The sequence below is a fragment of the Physella acuta genome, unplaced genomic scaffold, assembly GCF_028476545.2.
Source record: "Physella acuta isolate Inbredline_101_S28 unplaced genomic scaffold, ASM2847654v3 ptg000647l, whole genome shotgun sequence".
Taxonomy (NCBI): Eukaryota; Metazoa; Mollusca; class Gastropoda; family Physidae; genus Physella; species Physella acuta.
In genome coordinates this window covers 564,646-580,460 of record NW_026732166.1, presented here as the reverse complement: position 1 = coordinate 580,460, position 15,815 = coordinate 564,646, and the positions used below count along the sequence as shown (strand labels likewise).

At 42.5% G+C, this 15,815-nt stretch overlaps 2 protein-coding genes across 2 annotated transcripts; both read right to left on the bottom strand.

The window, feature by feature from the left end:
- Positions 1–1,098: 1,098 nt before the first annotated feature.
- LOC131948463 (uncharacterized) lies at positions 1,099–10,947 on the bottom strand. The gene is made up of 8 exons (XM_059310072.1): positions 10,832–10,947; positions 10,179–10,234; positions 9,212–9,381; positions 5,987–6,089; positions 3,781–3,800; positions 3,354–3,486; positions 1,468–1,580; positions 1,099–1,154 (listed from the first exon to the last, which is right to left on the bottom strand). Exons 2-8 carry the CDS (start codon positions 10,202–10,204, stop codon positions 1,138–1,140), a joined length of 582 nt encoding a protein of 193 aa, XP_059166055.1. The 5' UTR covers positions 10,205–10,234; positions 10,832–10,947; the 3' UTR covers positions 1,099–1,137.
- A 1,331-nt stretch (positions 10,948–12,278) lies between these two features.
- Positions 12,279–14,348, bottom strand: LOC131948453 (uncharacterized protein DDB_G0271670-like). Its single transcript, XM_059310062.1, has 4 exons — positions 14,313–14,348; positions 13,358–13,502; positions 12,407–13,240; positions 12,279–12,313 (listed from the first exon to the last, which is right to left on the bottom strand). Exons 2-4 carry the CDS (start codon positions 13,410–13,412, stop codon positions 12,279–12,281), a joined length of 924 nt encoding a protein of 307 aa, XP_059166045.1. The 5' UTR covers positions 13,413–13,502; positions 14,313–14,348.
- Between the last annotated feature and the right edge of the window lie 1,467 nt (positions 14,349–15,815).

The following is a 15,815-nucleotide window of genomic DNA, read 5'->3' as shown; positions in this document are numbered from 1 at the left end:
TACGTGGGTCGGCTAGGGGTCAGTACGTGGGTCGGCTAGGGGTCAGTACGTGGGTTGGCTAGGGGTCAGTACGCGGGTTGGCTAGGGGTCAGTACGTGGGTCAGGAGGGGTCAGATTATGGGTCGGCTAGGGGTCACTACTTGGGTCGGCTAGGGGTCACTACGTGGGTCAGGTGGGGCCATAACGTGGGTCGGCTGAGGTCAGTACTTGGGTCAGGTGGGGTCAGAACGTGGGTCGGCTAGGGGTCAGTACGTGGGTCGACTGGGTCAGTACGTGGGTCAGGTGGGGCCAGAACGTGGGTCGGCTAGGGGTCAGTACGTGGGTCGGCTAGGGGTCAGTACGTGGGTCGGCTAGGGGTCAATACTTGGGTCGGCTAGGGGTCAATACTTGGGTCGGCTAGGGGTCAATACTTGGATCGGCTAGGGGTCAGTGCGTGGTCAGGTGGGTCAGTATGGAAGAGATGGTATTGGAAGAAGTTTTGATCAAGGGTGGATAAGGATGATCATAGTTTGGGGTAGGCATAATAAGGGAGGTGGGACGCAGGGGGACTGGGAATAGGAATTAGTGCAATAGAGAAAGGCAATACATTACATCACAATGTCATTTCAATGTAGTAAAATAATAAAAGAATTTTAAATTTTAAAATATTGCTGTATTTAAAATGTTACTGGAGTTAAGTTGAGCATGGTGTATTATATTTTCTTACAATATGCAAGTAGTACAATATTTTAGATAATGTAGGACGAACGGTAGAGAAATACTTTTCATTATACTATAAATAACAAGGTTTTGCAAGAATACTTCATCTTGTTACCAATGGTAGTTGATCCAAGTGAACTCGTGTTTTATACTCAATTGAAGATCGAAATAGAATACATTTGTAAACACTAAAGCGAGCTATTAAAACAAACATGACAAAACATTTAAAAACCTTTTTATTTAATATAGGTCTGAGTCGAAATCTTTTTCAAGATGTGCAAATGACAAAATCAAAAATTTCTTTTATAAAGTGACTAACACCGATATTATTGTTCATTCTGTTCATTCGTCAATTCAGAAATAATAAAAAATATAGTTCGATAAACTTAATGGCAACACACTCACCCAATCATCCTACTTGGTTGTAAACACTGCTCTTTACATTTTCTGTTGCTCTGGAAATAAAAGAAAGGTGTTTACAAAAACATTGACAGTAAGGCCTAGCGATGGTTAGCAGGAGGGAAAGTGGAGAAGGGGGTCACTTTAATATTATAGATGGGTGGGGCCAGTTCCACGTCTTTGAAGAGTTGAGGAGTCAGCACAACATTTACGTCAGTTTGTTACGACTCCCTATGCTGCAGAACAAGCTCTATCGAGGACTTACCAGGTCACCCATTGGTTCTCATACTTTAAAGCATGAACATCTCACAAGTATACAACATGCTTCCCATACTTTAAAGCATGACACTCAAGTACTCAAGTACTTACCAGTGGATCCGTTGGTCCCCGTGCTCTGCTCAGTCATGGCAGGGTTCTCAAGGCCCTGCAACTTTTTTTTGGGGAAACTGTCCAGCGGAACCAAGGACTCGTCGAACAGCATCCTGCAGATTATCAGACAGATTATCAGATTGTCAGACAGATTATTAGATTATCAGACAGATTATCAGACAGATTATCAGACAGACTATCAGATTATCAGACAGATTATCAGACAGATTATCAGACAGATTATCAGACAAATTATCAGACAGATTATCAGATTATCAGACAGATTATCAGACAGACCATCAGACAGATTATCAGACAGATTATCAGACAGATTATCAGACAGATTATCAGATTATCACACACATTATCAGACAGATTATCAGACAGATTATCAGACAGATTATCAGACAGATTATCAGACAGATTATCAGACAGATTATCAGACAGATTATCAGACAGATTATCAGGCAGATTATCAGACAGATTATCAGACAGATTATCAGACAGATTATCAGACAGATTATCAGACAGACTATCAGACAGATTATCAGACAGATTATCAGGCAGATAATCAGACAGATTATCAGACAGATTATCAGACAGATTATCAGACAGATTATCAGACAGATTATCAGGCAGATAATCCGACAGATTATCAGGCAGATAAGCAGACAGATTATCAGGCAGATAATCAGATAGATTATCAGACAGTTTATAAGACAGTTTGTCAGACAGGTTATCAGACAGATTACCAGACAGGTTATCAAAATGACTATCAGACAGATTATCAGACAGATTATCAGGCAGATTATCAGACAGATTATCAGACAGATTATCAGACAGATTATCAGACAGATTATCAGACAGATTATCAGACAGATTATCAGACAGATTATCAGACAGACTATCAGACAGATTATCAGACAGATTATCAGGCAGATAATTTGACAGATTATCAGACAGATTATCAGACAGATTATCAGACAGATTATCAGACAGATTATCAGACAGATTATCAGGCAGATAATCAGACAGATTATCAGACAGATTATCAGACAGATTATCAGACAGATTATCAGACAGATTATCAGACAGATTATCAGGCAGATAATCAGACAGATTATCAGGCAGATAATCCGACAGATTATCAGGCAGATAATCAGATAGATTATCAGACAGGTTATCAGACAGATTACCAGACAGATTATCAGACAGATTATCAGACAGATTATAAGACAGGTTATCAGACAGATTATCAGACAGATTATCAGACAGATTATCAGACAGATTATCAGGCAGATTATCAGACAGATTATCAGACAGATTATCAGACAGATTATCAGACAGATTATCAGACAGACTATCAGACAGATTATCAGACAGATTATCAGGCAGATTATCAGGCAGATAATCAGACAGACTATCAGACAGATTATCAGACAGATTATCAGACAGATTAGCAGACAGATTATCAGACAGATTATCAGACAGATTATCAGACAGATTATCAGACAGATTATCAGGCAGATAATCCGACAGATTATCAGGCAGATAATCAGACAGATTATCAGGCAGATAATCAGATAGATTATCAGACAGTTTATCAGACAGTTTGTCAGACAGTTTGTCAGACAGGTTATCAGACAGATTACCAGACAGGTTATCAAAATGACTATCAGACAGATTATCAGACAGATAATCAGACAGATTATCAGACAGATTATCAGACAGATTATAAGACAGGTTATCAGACAGATTATCAGACAGATTATCAGACAGATTAGATGATATTTAACAGATCATGGATTATCGTTTAGGGGACTACTTCATGAGATATATTGAAAAGTTCTTTAAAATGAACACGATATCATATCACGTGATCTTACACGTCATTGAAGTCTGTAGTCTTGACCTTCCTCCTCTGTTTGACGAAGGTGTAGATGAGGGCGGCAATGATGACACACAGGAACCAGTAGAGCAAGAGACCCACAGGGAGGCCGATCAGCAGGCCTTGTTTGTCTGGGGAGAATGGATGTTTACCGTGAGAGGATCACAGTGCTCGGAGTACTCCAGACAGAACAGGCAATAGTGCTCACATTAGTGGTTATATAACTCTGAATGGTGTACACGAATCACAATTTTTAACTAATATTTTAAGATAAATTTGGACAACTTGTAGATTATCAAAATTATTTAACTCTACGATGTTGATATGTAGTGACACTAGTACTATTAATTTCCATTTTCTTATCGAAGAGAAAACTACTAATTAATTTTATAATTAACAAGCACTAATTAGTTAAGACGCCTTACTTTTTGAGTGCGGTTCAGAACTGAAACAAAAAAAGAAGAAAAATTATGATCCAATTTAAATGTGCTATGAGTAGTGAGGGCAGCATACTGTTGTGTGGGGGGGGGGGGGGAAGGGGGGGGGTTCTGATTGATGTTTGTCAATCTTATGTGTCTGGCCTAGAAATTATCGGAACAATAAATACAGACCTCCACATAGAATACCATGGCAAACATCAAACAATATGATAGAAACTCTGTGTTTTAAAAATGGTTTTTTATCATGAAATGCAGTTAAACGCAGATCCTCTTCACGTTCCAATAAACTTCTATCAAGTCCCCAACGGGGTTAGGGGGGGGGGGGTAGGGTCTACCAGGTAAGGGAGCGACCGATTTAGGAGATTTCACTCCTACCACTCCCAAATATAGCAACATGCCCTGACCGATATGTATAAGACTACAACAATATCACACACTTAACTAGAGATTACAACATCCAACCAACAAATCTTAGTTTCATATTCAAACAAAAAACAATTGACTAGTTAGATTTATGTGACTGTGGGTGTGTGTGTGTGGGGGGGGGGGGGTTCTTTCAGTCTACTCAGCTGTGATAGGTACCACCAGACTTACGTGTTAGGGAAGGTAAAGGTTGCTGGGCTTAGTGCTGACCACACCTACCCTTCATATGAAGAAGTAAAAAAAGATATGAACTACTTCGTCAGCCCAATGGATCTCTAGGTCTAAAGAGGAATGTTCTTTTACATAGGTTTATCTCCCCTTCCCACTTGATAGATTCAGACGTGCCATCTACCAGACTACCCCCCCCCCCGCCTGTTCACGTACCCGCATGTGGTGGTGATGTTGTCATCTACCAGACTACAACCACCCCCCCACCTGTTCACCTACCCGCATGTGGTGGTGATGTTGTCATCTACCAGACTACAACCACCCCCCCACCTGTTCACCTACCCGCATGTGGTGGTGATGTTGCCATCTACCAGACTACAACCACCCCACCACCTGTTCACCTACCCGCATGTGGTGGTGATGTTGTCATCTACCAGACTACAACCACCCCACCACCTGTTCACCTACCCGCATGTGGTGGTGATGTTGTCATCTACCAGACTACAACCACCCCCCCACCTGTTCACCTACCCGCATGTGGTGGTGATGTTGCCATCTACCAGACTACAACCACCCCACCACCTGTTCACCTACCCGCATGTGGTGGTGATGTTGTCATCTACCAGACTACAACCACCCCCCCACCTGTTCACCTACCCGCATGTGGTGGTGATGTTGCCATCTACCAGACTACAACCACCCCCCCACCTGTTCACCTACCCGCATGTGGTGGTGATGTTGTCATCTACCAGACTACAACCACCCCCCCACCTGTTCACCTACCCGCATGTGGTGGTGATGTTGTCATCTACCAGACTACAACCACCCCCCCACCTGTTCACCTACCCGCATGTGGTGGTGATGTTGCCATCTACCAGACTACAACCACCCCACCACCTGTTCACCTACCCGCATGTGGTGGTGATGTTGTCATCTACCAGACTACAACCACCCCACCACCTGTTCACCTACCCGCATGTGGTGGTGATGTTGTCATCTACCAGACTACAACCACCCCCCCACCTGTTCACCTACCCGCATGTGGTGGTGATGTTGCCATCTACCAGACTACAACCACCCCCCCACCTGTTCACCTACCCGCATGTGGTGGTGATGTTGTCATCTACCAGACTACAACCACCCCCCCACCTGTTCACCTACCCGCATGTGGTGGTGATGTTGCCATCTACCAGACTACAACCACCCCCACCTGTTCACCTACCCGCATGTGGTGGTGATGTTGCCATCTACCAGACTACAACCCCACCCCACCTGTTCACATACCCGCATGTGGTGGTGATGTTGTCATCTACCAGACTACAACCACCCCCCCACCTGTTCACATACCCGCATGTGGTGGTGATGTTGTCATCTACCAGACTACAACCACCCCCACCCCCGCCTGTTCACCTACCCGCATATAGTGGTGATGTTGCCATCTACCAGACTACAACCACCCCCCCACCTGTTCACCTACCCGCATGTGGTGGTGATGTTGCCATCTACCAGACTACAACCACCCCCACCTGTTCACCTACCCGCATATAGTGGTGATGTTGCCATCTACCAGACTACAACCACCCCCCCCCCCCCCACCTACCCGCATGTGGTGGTGATGTTGTCAGCCAGTACCACACACACCAGTGGGTACTGACACGCTTGAATGAGCGCAGCTTGTACACAGGGGCTGGCCTGGGCATCAACTGATCCGTGGATGATGGGGGGGGGGGGGGGGGGGGCAAAGAGAAACACATGCATCAAAATATGTACGGTAACAAGACTAGGTAAATACATAACACATGTGACAAGACTAGGTACATACATAAAACATGAAGGATCAAAACATGCACGGTACCAAAACTAGGTAAATACATAAAACATGTACGATAACAAGATAAGGTAAATACTAAGTCTTTAACCCTTAAAGCGCTCAGCTGGTATTCAGGAAGTGCATTAAAAAATGGGATCAAAATGGCAATGTTTACAAATTTTGATACCCCCTTTTAATTTTACCATTTTAAAGTGTGATCTATACATTATAGACCTATGAACCCATACATTAATGGAAAGCTTAAATAATAAAGAATATGAAAACACATTAACTATTAACAGAAAAACACAATAGTAAAAATTTAAGAAAAATGAAATACAAACCATTTTTTTTACCTTCGCAAATAATTTTAATTCCTTGAATAAAGTACACATAAATTTTCAAAAACAAACACCACAATCTAAAAAACAAAGTACCAAAACCAGCACATATATATCCTTGATAAGAAATCACACACTAGTAGTAACTATAGGGTCCTATGGTATTTGGCAAAGCATTCCGGACACAGTCCAACATTGCAACCAGAACACTCCCACCCACTTCTGACTCTTGCAGAATGACCTGCAACACACTGTCTTTTTTTGCACACTTGTAGTTTCACTAAGTCATGGCCATCTAGTGGATAACTGTAAGCAGAAGGCACTGGGGACTCAACACCATTTCTGGTGGTTGATATTTCCTCCCTTGTCCGTTTGCGACGAACAATTTTTTCTGGTGTGAATTTAGAGGACAGGCTCTCCAAAACAGAAATGATAAAATTGCACCTAAAAAGCACAGGCTTGTCTGAAGTGTTCAGCTTGTATAAGATATAGCTGTTTAGCACAGCTCTACCTAACAAAGAGAAGAATACTTTATTTGTCCATTTGAGGGTTTGACGTTAAGCCAGGTACATACAGTTTTTTTTAAATGTGCAGGGAACCATGGTGTTTCTTGGCTATGGTGGCAGGAGTCCCAATAAGCATTGGAATTGGGCTTTTGGTTTAAGCCCATGTTCAGGACCACAGCAAGAAAGGCCCTAAATTCAGCTAGGGTGAATGGAGTCAATTTGTGGACTCTTGATCGGGGAATGATGCCATAACTTCTCTTTGTTGCTCTCGATGAACTCGCTAGCGTAGCAGTTGGTCTCAGCTATGATAACATTGGTAAGCTCTGCTGTTAAAAACAGATCCAAGTATTCAACAGGCTTAGCATTAGCAGCTGGTTTATGCTTGGGTCCTGGATTTGCTGTAAACAGGATAGGTCTAGGGCCACAATCCTCTCCAACAATAGGCTGCCAATGTCCATCAGCTGTAAGAGATTCCCTGTCCTCTGAATCTGAAAAATAGATTAAATTTATAATTAGAGCCTATTATTTTATTTTTTAATAATTATATTGACTTCATTTACATTTGTTTACCTAAATAGTTGATATATTTAATATAGAGATCTAGATATTCATTCATAAATTTTTAAACAGTATCTACCTAAAGAGGTGGGCGTGGCACTTCAAGCACCCACACCCTTACAGTAAAAATAAAATAATGTAATAATTTTTCTGACACTAGATCTACTTTCACTTTATTTTTAAAATTCATCACCAAGCTGAAGAGAAAGTATTTGTATTTATTAAATTCGAACACTTACCATACAAATCATCTAAAACGCTGCTATCAAAGTCATCATCAGTCTCAATTATGTTCTTGAGTCACCTTCACTGTCTCTTGAGTCGCTGTCCAATTTTATTTGTAAAAAATTTAGCTTTCACAGTACAAACACTAAACCACGATGTTTGAAATCGGAAATGGCGGAAGTATTCGTGTATTTACGGTTACTGGTCTAATTGCCGAGTATTTACGAAAAATACGGCCGCAAACACACGAAACCACGATCGTGGCCTTACGCGTTATACGTTCTGTTATAGCAAAGCCACGATCGTGGCCATGCGCGCTTTAAGGGTTAAGAACATGTACTAAAACATGATTAGAAAATATATAAACCGTGTATATTTACGATAATAATACTAGCAAAGTAAGTAAACAAATGTAGGCCTTAAACAGCTTAAATACCTTGTTAAATTACTGCACACAGCTAGTTACCTCCATAAAGTTACCCAGATGTTTTTATGGTTAAACTCCACCCCTTCACCCCCCCCCTCACCCCCGACTCCCCCAACTCCACCCAACAGATCGTATCGTCTGTCGCTGGCCACCATTCCCTTCTAGGTGACGCTCCTACTTTCTCCAAATTGTAACAGGAATTCAATTAGCATAAGGTAGATCTGGTCGCAATGGTTGATAAGTATGATAATGTGAATAGATTCAGAGTCTTTTCAGACATTTTTCTCAGGTAGAGGATGGGGGATGGGCACTTGAAACTTCAGGGGAGAGGAGAGGGTGGTATTTAAAATTTCCGGAGTGGGGTGGGGTGGGGGTGGGGTGGGGGAAGAGACACTAGATGTTGTATATATTCTTGTTTAATGTATATTTTTTCTATTTCTTCCATGGGGTGAGGAGGGGGCGGGGGATGTTTGCAAGAAACTAACTAAATTCAAGTGATCATCAGAAAAGAATCCACCGTTAACAAAACGTTACATCACCTTACATTTGACCATAGATAAACGTTACGACATCTTACATTTGGCCCATAGATAAACGTTACGACATCTTACATTTGGCCCCATAGATAAACGTTATGACATCTTACATTTGGCCCCATAGATAAACGTTACGACATCTTACGTTTGGCCCCATAGATAAACGTTACGACATCTTACATTTGGCCCCATAGATAAAAGTTACGACATCTTACATTTGGCCCCATTTGATAAATGTTACGACATCTTACATTTGGCCCATAGATAAACGTTACGACATCTTACATTTGGCCCCATAGATAAACGTTACGACATCTTACATTTGACTCCATAGATAAACGTTACGACATCTTACATTTGGCCCCATTGATAAACGTTACATCTTACATTTGGCCCCATAGATAAATGTTACGACATCTTACATTTGACTCCATTGATAAAGACTTGCGTGGCTGTTGCAGGCAAGTTATCGAATGTCACATTCTGTTGTCCTGTTTGTATCGATCTCGTGAGGGCCGCGATACTATTCTGGTTATCGGAAATTTCCTTTGCTGTACCGGTTATTTTTAGAACTACGGCGAGACTTCCGTTACTGAAAAAAAATTAAACAAGAATTTCAAATACCAATCTGTAGTTGGATTTAACAATCATACGTACATTAACATTAAGTACATGAAACAGATTGTGAATCCAATGATAGGGTGAGTTAATTGACCTTGATTTTTTATTTTTAGGGAGTTCGTGGGGCGCCCTGGGTTCTACACTGCTCTGATGTGTATAGGACCAGTGTTTCTTCCAGACTCTTTTCTCCGGGGGGCACTTGAAATTTTCGGGGGGGGGGGGGGGTAGACTTTCTTCGGGGGGGGGGGGGCGGACACTGTTAAAAGTATATATTTTGTATATAAATTATATAAATTTCAATTCGTTCGGGGGGGGGGGGGTGCGGTAAAAAAATTTCGGGGGTTGGGGGGCGAAGCATCCCCGAAGAGATGCCTAGAAGAAACTCTGTATAGGACTCTAATAAGAAATACATAAAGGCGGCTTGAAATACATCTAGTGCTGACCACACATTTCATTTATATGTAAGAGTCACAAAACAGATATGCTCTACTTCCCCAGCCCTAAGTGGACCATAAGACCTCTCTAAAGATTATAATTCATTGTTCAGAATTCCTTTGTCATTAATTCTAGACTAATAAAAAGTAGACCCTAAATGAAACTGAGCATCAACATTAGCTAGCAAGCCGGAGTAAAACAGTTACTAAAGGTGTGTACACTCAATGAAGTGCACCTATTGTGTATCAGTTCTTGTTTCGCTTGCTCTCATTTAAATCCTGGTACCATAAACTGAGTTACGCAGCAGTTTTAGAATGACAGACATGCGCCTACCTTATTGTTAGATTTGTAATATCCATTGGTAAAGTCAAGTTATAGATGGAGGCAAGCTGGAAAAGAAAGTCACATGGCCAAATTTTATTTTAAAACAAATTTTTCAGAACTTTAATTTTAATACAGCAGAACAGGATTTAAAACCTAAATGCAAGTCAATAACGAGTAGTTCAATTATAATATTTAATGCTTTTTTTTCAGATAGTACGAACTCTATGCTATTGTAATGAAGAAATATTGCTCATAATAAATACCATTATATAAGACTAGTTGTTCAAAATCAGATGTTAAACAGAAGCCTGACAGCCCAACTTAAGAATTACAGACAAACGTCCCAAGGATGAACCAACATTACAAAGATGGACCAACATCAGACAGATGGACCAACATAAGACAAACGGACCAACATCAGACAGATAGACCAACAGATGGACCAACAGATGGACCAACAGATGGACCAACAGATGGACCAACAGATGGACCAACAGATGGACCAACAGATGGACCAACAGATGGACCAACAGATGGACCAACAGATGGACCAACAGATGGACCAACAGATGGACCAACAGATGGACCAACAGATGGACCAACAGATGGACCAACAGATGAGACAGATGGACCCTCATCAGACAAAAGTGCACATAACTTACTGCTTGCAGTGTCCTATTCCTGAACTGCTGGTACTCCACACTGCTAGTGTTGAGACCTTCAACAGCCGAGGTGTTGTAGCTAAACACAAAGGCTAGGCTGATATCTTTCAGAGCTTTAGGGGGAACAACGAAGAAAAAGTTTATTAAGGAGGAGAAAAAGTTTATTAGGGAGAGAAACAAAATGCTCAATTCAACGCGAAGAATACATTTTTAAAGAGGTTTTAGGTGAGAAACCCCACAAAAAGAGGTGCAAATATTTATATATTTTTTACAATGAAGTATTTGTATTAAGAAATTGATTAAAATGTAATCAATACAAACTCGCTAAATGTAAGGGAAACATTGATGGGATAGTCTTAGAGAGTCTAGTTGGGATAACTGATTGTGTGTGTGGGGGGGGGGGGGTGAGGCGGGTGTGGTATGGGGAACATTGATGGGATAGTGTTAGAGAGTCTAGGTGGGATAATTGATTGTGTGTGGGTGGGGTGATGTGAGGGTGGTATGGGGAACATTGATGGGATAGTCTTAGAGAGTCTAGGTGGGATAATTGATTGTGTGTGTGTGGGGGGTGATGTGAGGGTGGTATGGGGAACATTGATGGGATAGTGTTAGAGAGTCTAGGTGGGATAATTGATTGTGTGTGGGTGGGGGGTGATGTGAGGGTGGTATGGGGAACATTGATGGGATAGTCTTAGAGAGTCTAGGTGGGATAATTGATTGTGTGTGTGGGGGGGGGTGATGTGAGGGTGGTATGGGGAACATTGATGGGATAGTGTTAGAGAGTCTAGGTGGGATCATTGATTGTGTGTGTGTGTGGGGGGGTGATGTGAGGGTGGTATGGGGAACATTGATGGGATAGTCTTAGAGAGTCTAGGTGGGATAATTGATTGTGTGTGGGGGGGGTGTGTGAGGGTGGTATGGGGAACATTGGTGTGATAGTCTTAGAGAGTCTAGGTGGGATAATTGATTGTGTGTGGGGGGGGGTGATGTTAGGGTGGTATGGGGAACATTGATGGGATAGTCTTAGAGAGTCTAGGTGGGATAATTGATTGTGTGTGTGGGGTGATGTGGGTTTGGTATGGGGAACATTGATGGGATAGTCTTAGAGAGTCTAGGTGGGATAATTGATTGTGTGTGTGGGGAAGGGATGATGTGAGGGTGGTATGGGGAACATTGATGGGATAGTCTTAGAGAGTCTAGGTGGGATAATTGATTGTGTGTGTGTGTGGGGGGGGGGTGATGTGAGGGTGGTATGGGAAACATTGATGGGATAGTCTTAGAGAGTCTAGGTGGGATAATTGATTGTGTGTGTGTGTGGGGGGGGGGGGTGAGGGTGGTATGGGAAACATTGATGGGATAGTCTTAGCGAGGATCTACGTGGGACAGTTGTGTGTGTGTGTAGAAGGTGTGGTGGGGGGGGGGTGGTAGATCAGAAACACTTTTGGGGCTATAAATGGACAAAGTATTGTTGGAAAGGGAATTCTAGGGCACATAGATGTAAAAAGGGGAATTGTGTAAGAGTAGAAATAGGAGTGAATTGGCTATATAGATTCACAGATGTGGTACCAAACTTACGTGGTGGGGTTGTGGTTGTGGGTGGTGTTGTGGTTGGTGTCGTCACAGTGACGGTGGGCGTGGCTGTTATAATGGGGGTGCTCGTGTCTGTTGTCATGTCTGATGACGCCATGAGCTGGTTCGTGGAGGGCAGTGACATATAACCGGTGGTCGATGACATCTGTGTTGTCATTGGCATGGTCGATGCAAGTTCTGTCCCGTTTATCAATGGCGTCATGGTGGACATTAGGTCACTGTGTGATGATGACGTAGTTGACGTTTGCTCTGAAGAATTGGCGGTTGGTGACGTGGTTGTGGAGCTGAAGGTGCTGCCTGACGATGATGGCGACACAACGTCAGTCGTGGGAGTTACAGATGACGTCATATCTGTAACGCTCACAGCGCCACTGGCTGAGGAGCTTATGCTAGAAGCGCTACTGTATAAAGCGCTACTGGCTGAGGAGCTAATGCTAGAAGCGCCACTGTCTAAAGCGCCACTGGCTGAGGAGCTTATGCTAGAAGCGCTACTGTATAAAGCGCTACTGGCTGAGGAGCTAATGCTAGAAGCGCCACTGTCTAAAGCGCCACTGGCTGAGGAGCTAATGCTAGAAGCGCTACTGTCTAAAGCGCTACTGGCTGAGGAGCTAATGCTAGAAGCGCTACTGTCTAAAGCGCCACTGGCTGAGGAGCTAAAGCTTAAAGAGCTAGAGCTAGAATCTAGCAGACTGGAGCTCGCGGCTGACACCGATGTTGATGAGCTAGGGGAGATCTCTGGGAAGGCACTAGACGATGCCGCTGTGGGAAGGGTGGAGCTGATGTCTGGAGATGGCGTTGCTGTTTGTGACGTCACGGAATCTGGGGAGACAAAACAACAAGAGTTACTGTCCTGTTTTGATCGTGTCTAAGTGGGCTGGTACGTCAAAATGTCTGTTAGGTTTACAAATTGTGAATGTAAATAAATTCCAGACGTACGTGGATATTGTGTCATTAGAAACAGTGCCAGTAGCCTTACAACTCTGGGTTCCATCTTAGATTGAGGCTTGTGTCCAGCTCGAAGAAATCGATATCAGTTGTTTGGTGTGATATTTACCTGCACAGGTACGAGATTATAAATTTCCTGAAAGGTTAGATATCATTTTTAAATTTAGGCTGCAGAGTTTTAGTAAAAACACAATATAACGTGTGTAAGTACAACACAATGTAACATAAGATTGTTAAATCGATATTCGTGCATTGGCATCGAAGACGAATTCGTATGAACAGTGAAAATAACCACTGCGTTAGAAGTGTGTCAAATAGAGTTGCAAGCATTCACCACAAACCCACCAACAGCCATCACAGTGTGAGCCATGTAAAAGCTTGTTGGGACGGAGTTCGAATCCGGGTCTTGAGTCCACCCAGCTCTAATGCGTACCTAACTCGCGTTAGGGCGTTAGGGAGAGTAAAGGCGACTGGGCATAGTGCTGACCACATTATCCCTTCATATGCCGAGGTCACAGAAACTCTACTTCCCTTGCCCCATAGACCGTCAGGTTTAGAAGGGAACTTTACTACTTACTTAAAAGCTTGTCGTGTAGTCCTACACACCTTACACACAATGTGAACAAACACACCATAATGGAAATAAAAAAACCCACTGAGCAATATGTTCTGTGACATGTCACCACAAAAAAAAGGAGCTACGATGTAAATTAAAGAAAAACTATATTAAAAAACTATAGTTCGATTTGAAAACACCACCATGTAACAACAAAAAACCTCGAAATGTAACAAAAAGACCCCATTCAAGTTTTTAAAACAGTGAAAACTAAACTAAGATTTTGAAGTAAAAACACGCCAACTTTATAACAAACACAGTGTAGGCGGATAATAAACACAAGCACACAAACTTGATAAAAAGAACAGTTGAATTTTAAACTAATATTACCTAATAAAAGCACACCAACTATATAAAAACCACAGTTGTATTCTAAACTCAGATTACGTAGTAAAAGCACAACAAAAAACACGCAGGATCTGTTATTAAAAAAATGTACATTAACCCACTGGTATTCAAACACACCTGTACGCCCTGAGAAAGTCGGAGAGAAAACTTACCTGCACGCTGTTGAGGGTGGGGGGGGGGGGGAGAACCTGAGTAGATGTGTCTCCACGGTCGGTAGGCCCGGGCCACACCCGTGTCACACAATACCACCGTCCCGCACATTCCCCACACACTCCCCACACCGTACCACACATTCCCAACCAAAGCCGCCCTACATCAAGCATTCCATTTATTTATTGTCGGGTGGAGTGTAAGCGAGGGCGGGGGGGGGGGGGGGTGTTAGTGGGAGGGGGAAGGGGGTGTAAGCGGGGGTAGGGGAGGGTAGGGTTAGCTGTGTGTTGCTTACCCTTAGCTTGTCAACATTTTAAACCGTGTTAGTATTTTCCATCTCTGTATGAGGAAGTAGGATGGTATAGTCCCGCACTGAGATATGTTTACAGTACCATCTCATAAAAATATTTACAGTCCATATTAAGAAACAATAATAGACCTGCGTCAGCGTAGTGGTAAAAAAATAAAAAACACAATTGCGTTGAATGATAATATTGGTAGATCGAAAGTTTATAAAATCAGATGCATTCGTTCGTTAACACTTTAAGCTTTATAGCCGCATTTATAGGGTTGACGCATTATTCTTAAAGATAATGATTCTCATCAAAGATTGAAACAGGTGTGCCTACCTTTAAGGTTGATATAGTGGCCCCCAATACCACGCATAGTCCTGCACTAACCTAGTTCACGGTATGGTTTAACTAAATAAAAACAATGAGCAGAAACACAACGGGGGCGTGTTGTCGTTTTTTTTTTTACCTGAGTTGTGGGCTGCTAAAAATAAACAAAACACCTATCTAGAAAATCTGTCCAGGTTTAAAGACGAAGCTTAGGTTTGACAGACAGAAGAAATAAATTCTGCCGTTGGATTGAAAATTATAATTCTTTCATGATACCTGGGCATTACGTTTAACTGACAATTTTAGGGATGTGTGTGTGGGGGGGGGGGGGAGTGGGGTATTCTTGATCTACACATTTATTATAAACTTTTTAAAAATTATTATTTCACGCTGGGTGGGGCAAAGACGTGTCAGCCTTGGGCGCTAAAATAACAAATATAGCTATGACTCAGATGATCTGTTATACAATTTCATATTGAGGTACATAACATTACCTTCTATACCTTCTGTACCAGTAAAATAACATTACACACGATACCAGGAACATACCACCAGAGGCGTAGCGAGGGGGGGAGGGCGGGGGGGGGGGGTGCGGTCCGCACCGGGTGACACCGTTTAGGGGGGGGGTGACACCAAGGCAAAAAATAGCAAAATATATAGACAAACTTGAGGGGGGGGGTGCATATCGAAAACTTGAGAGGGGGGGTGCAAATCG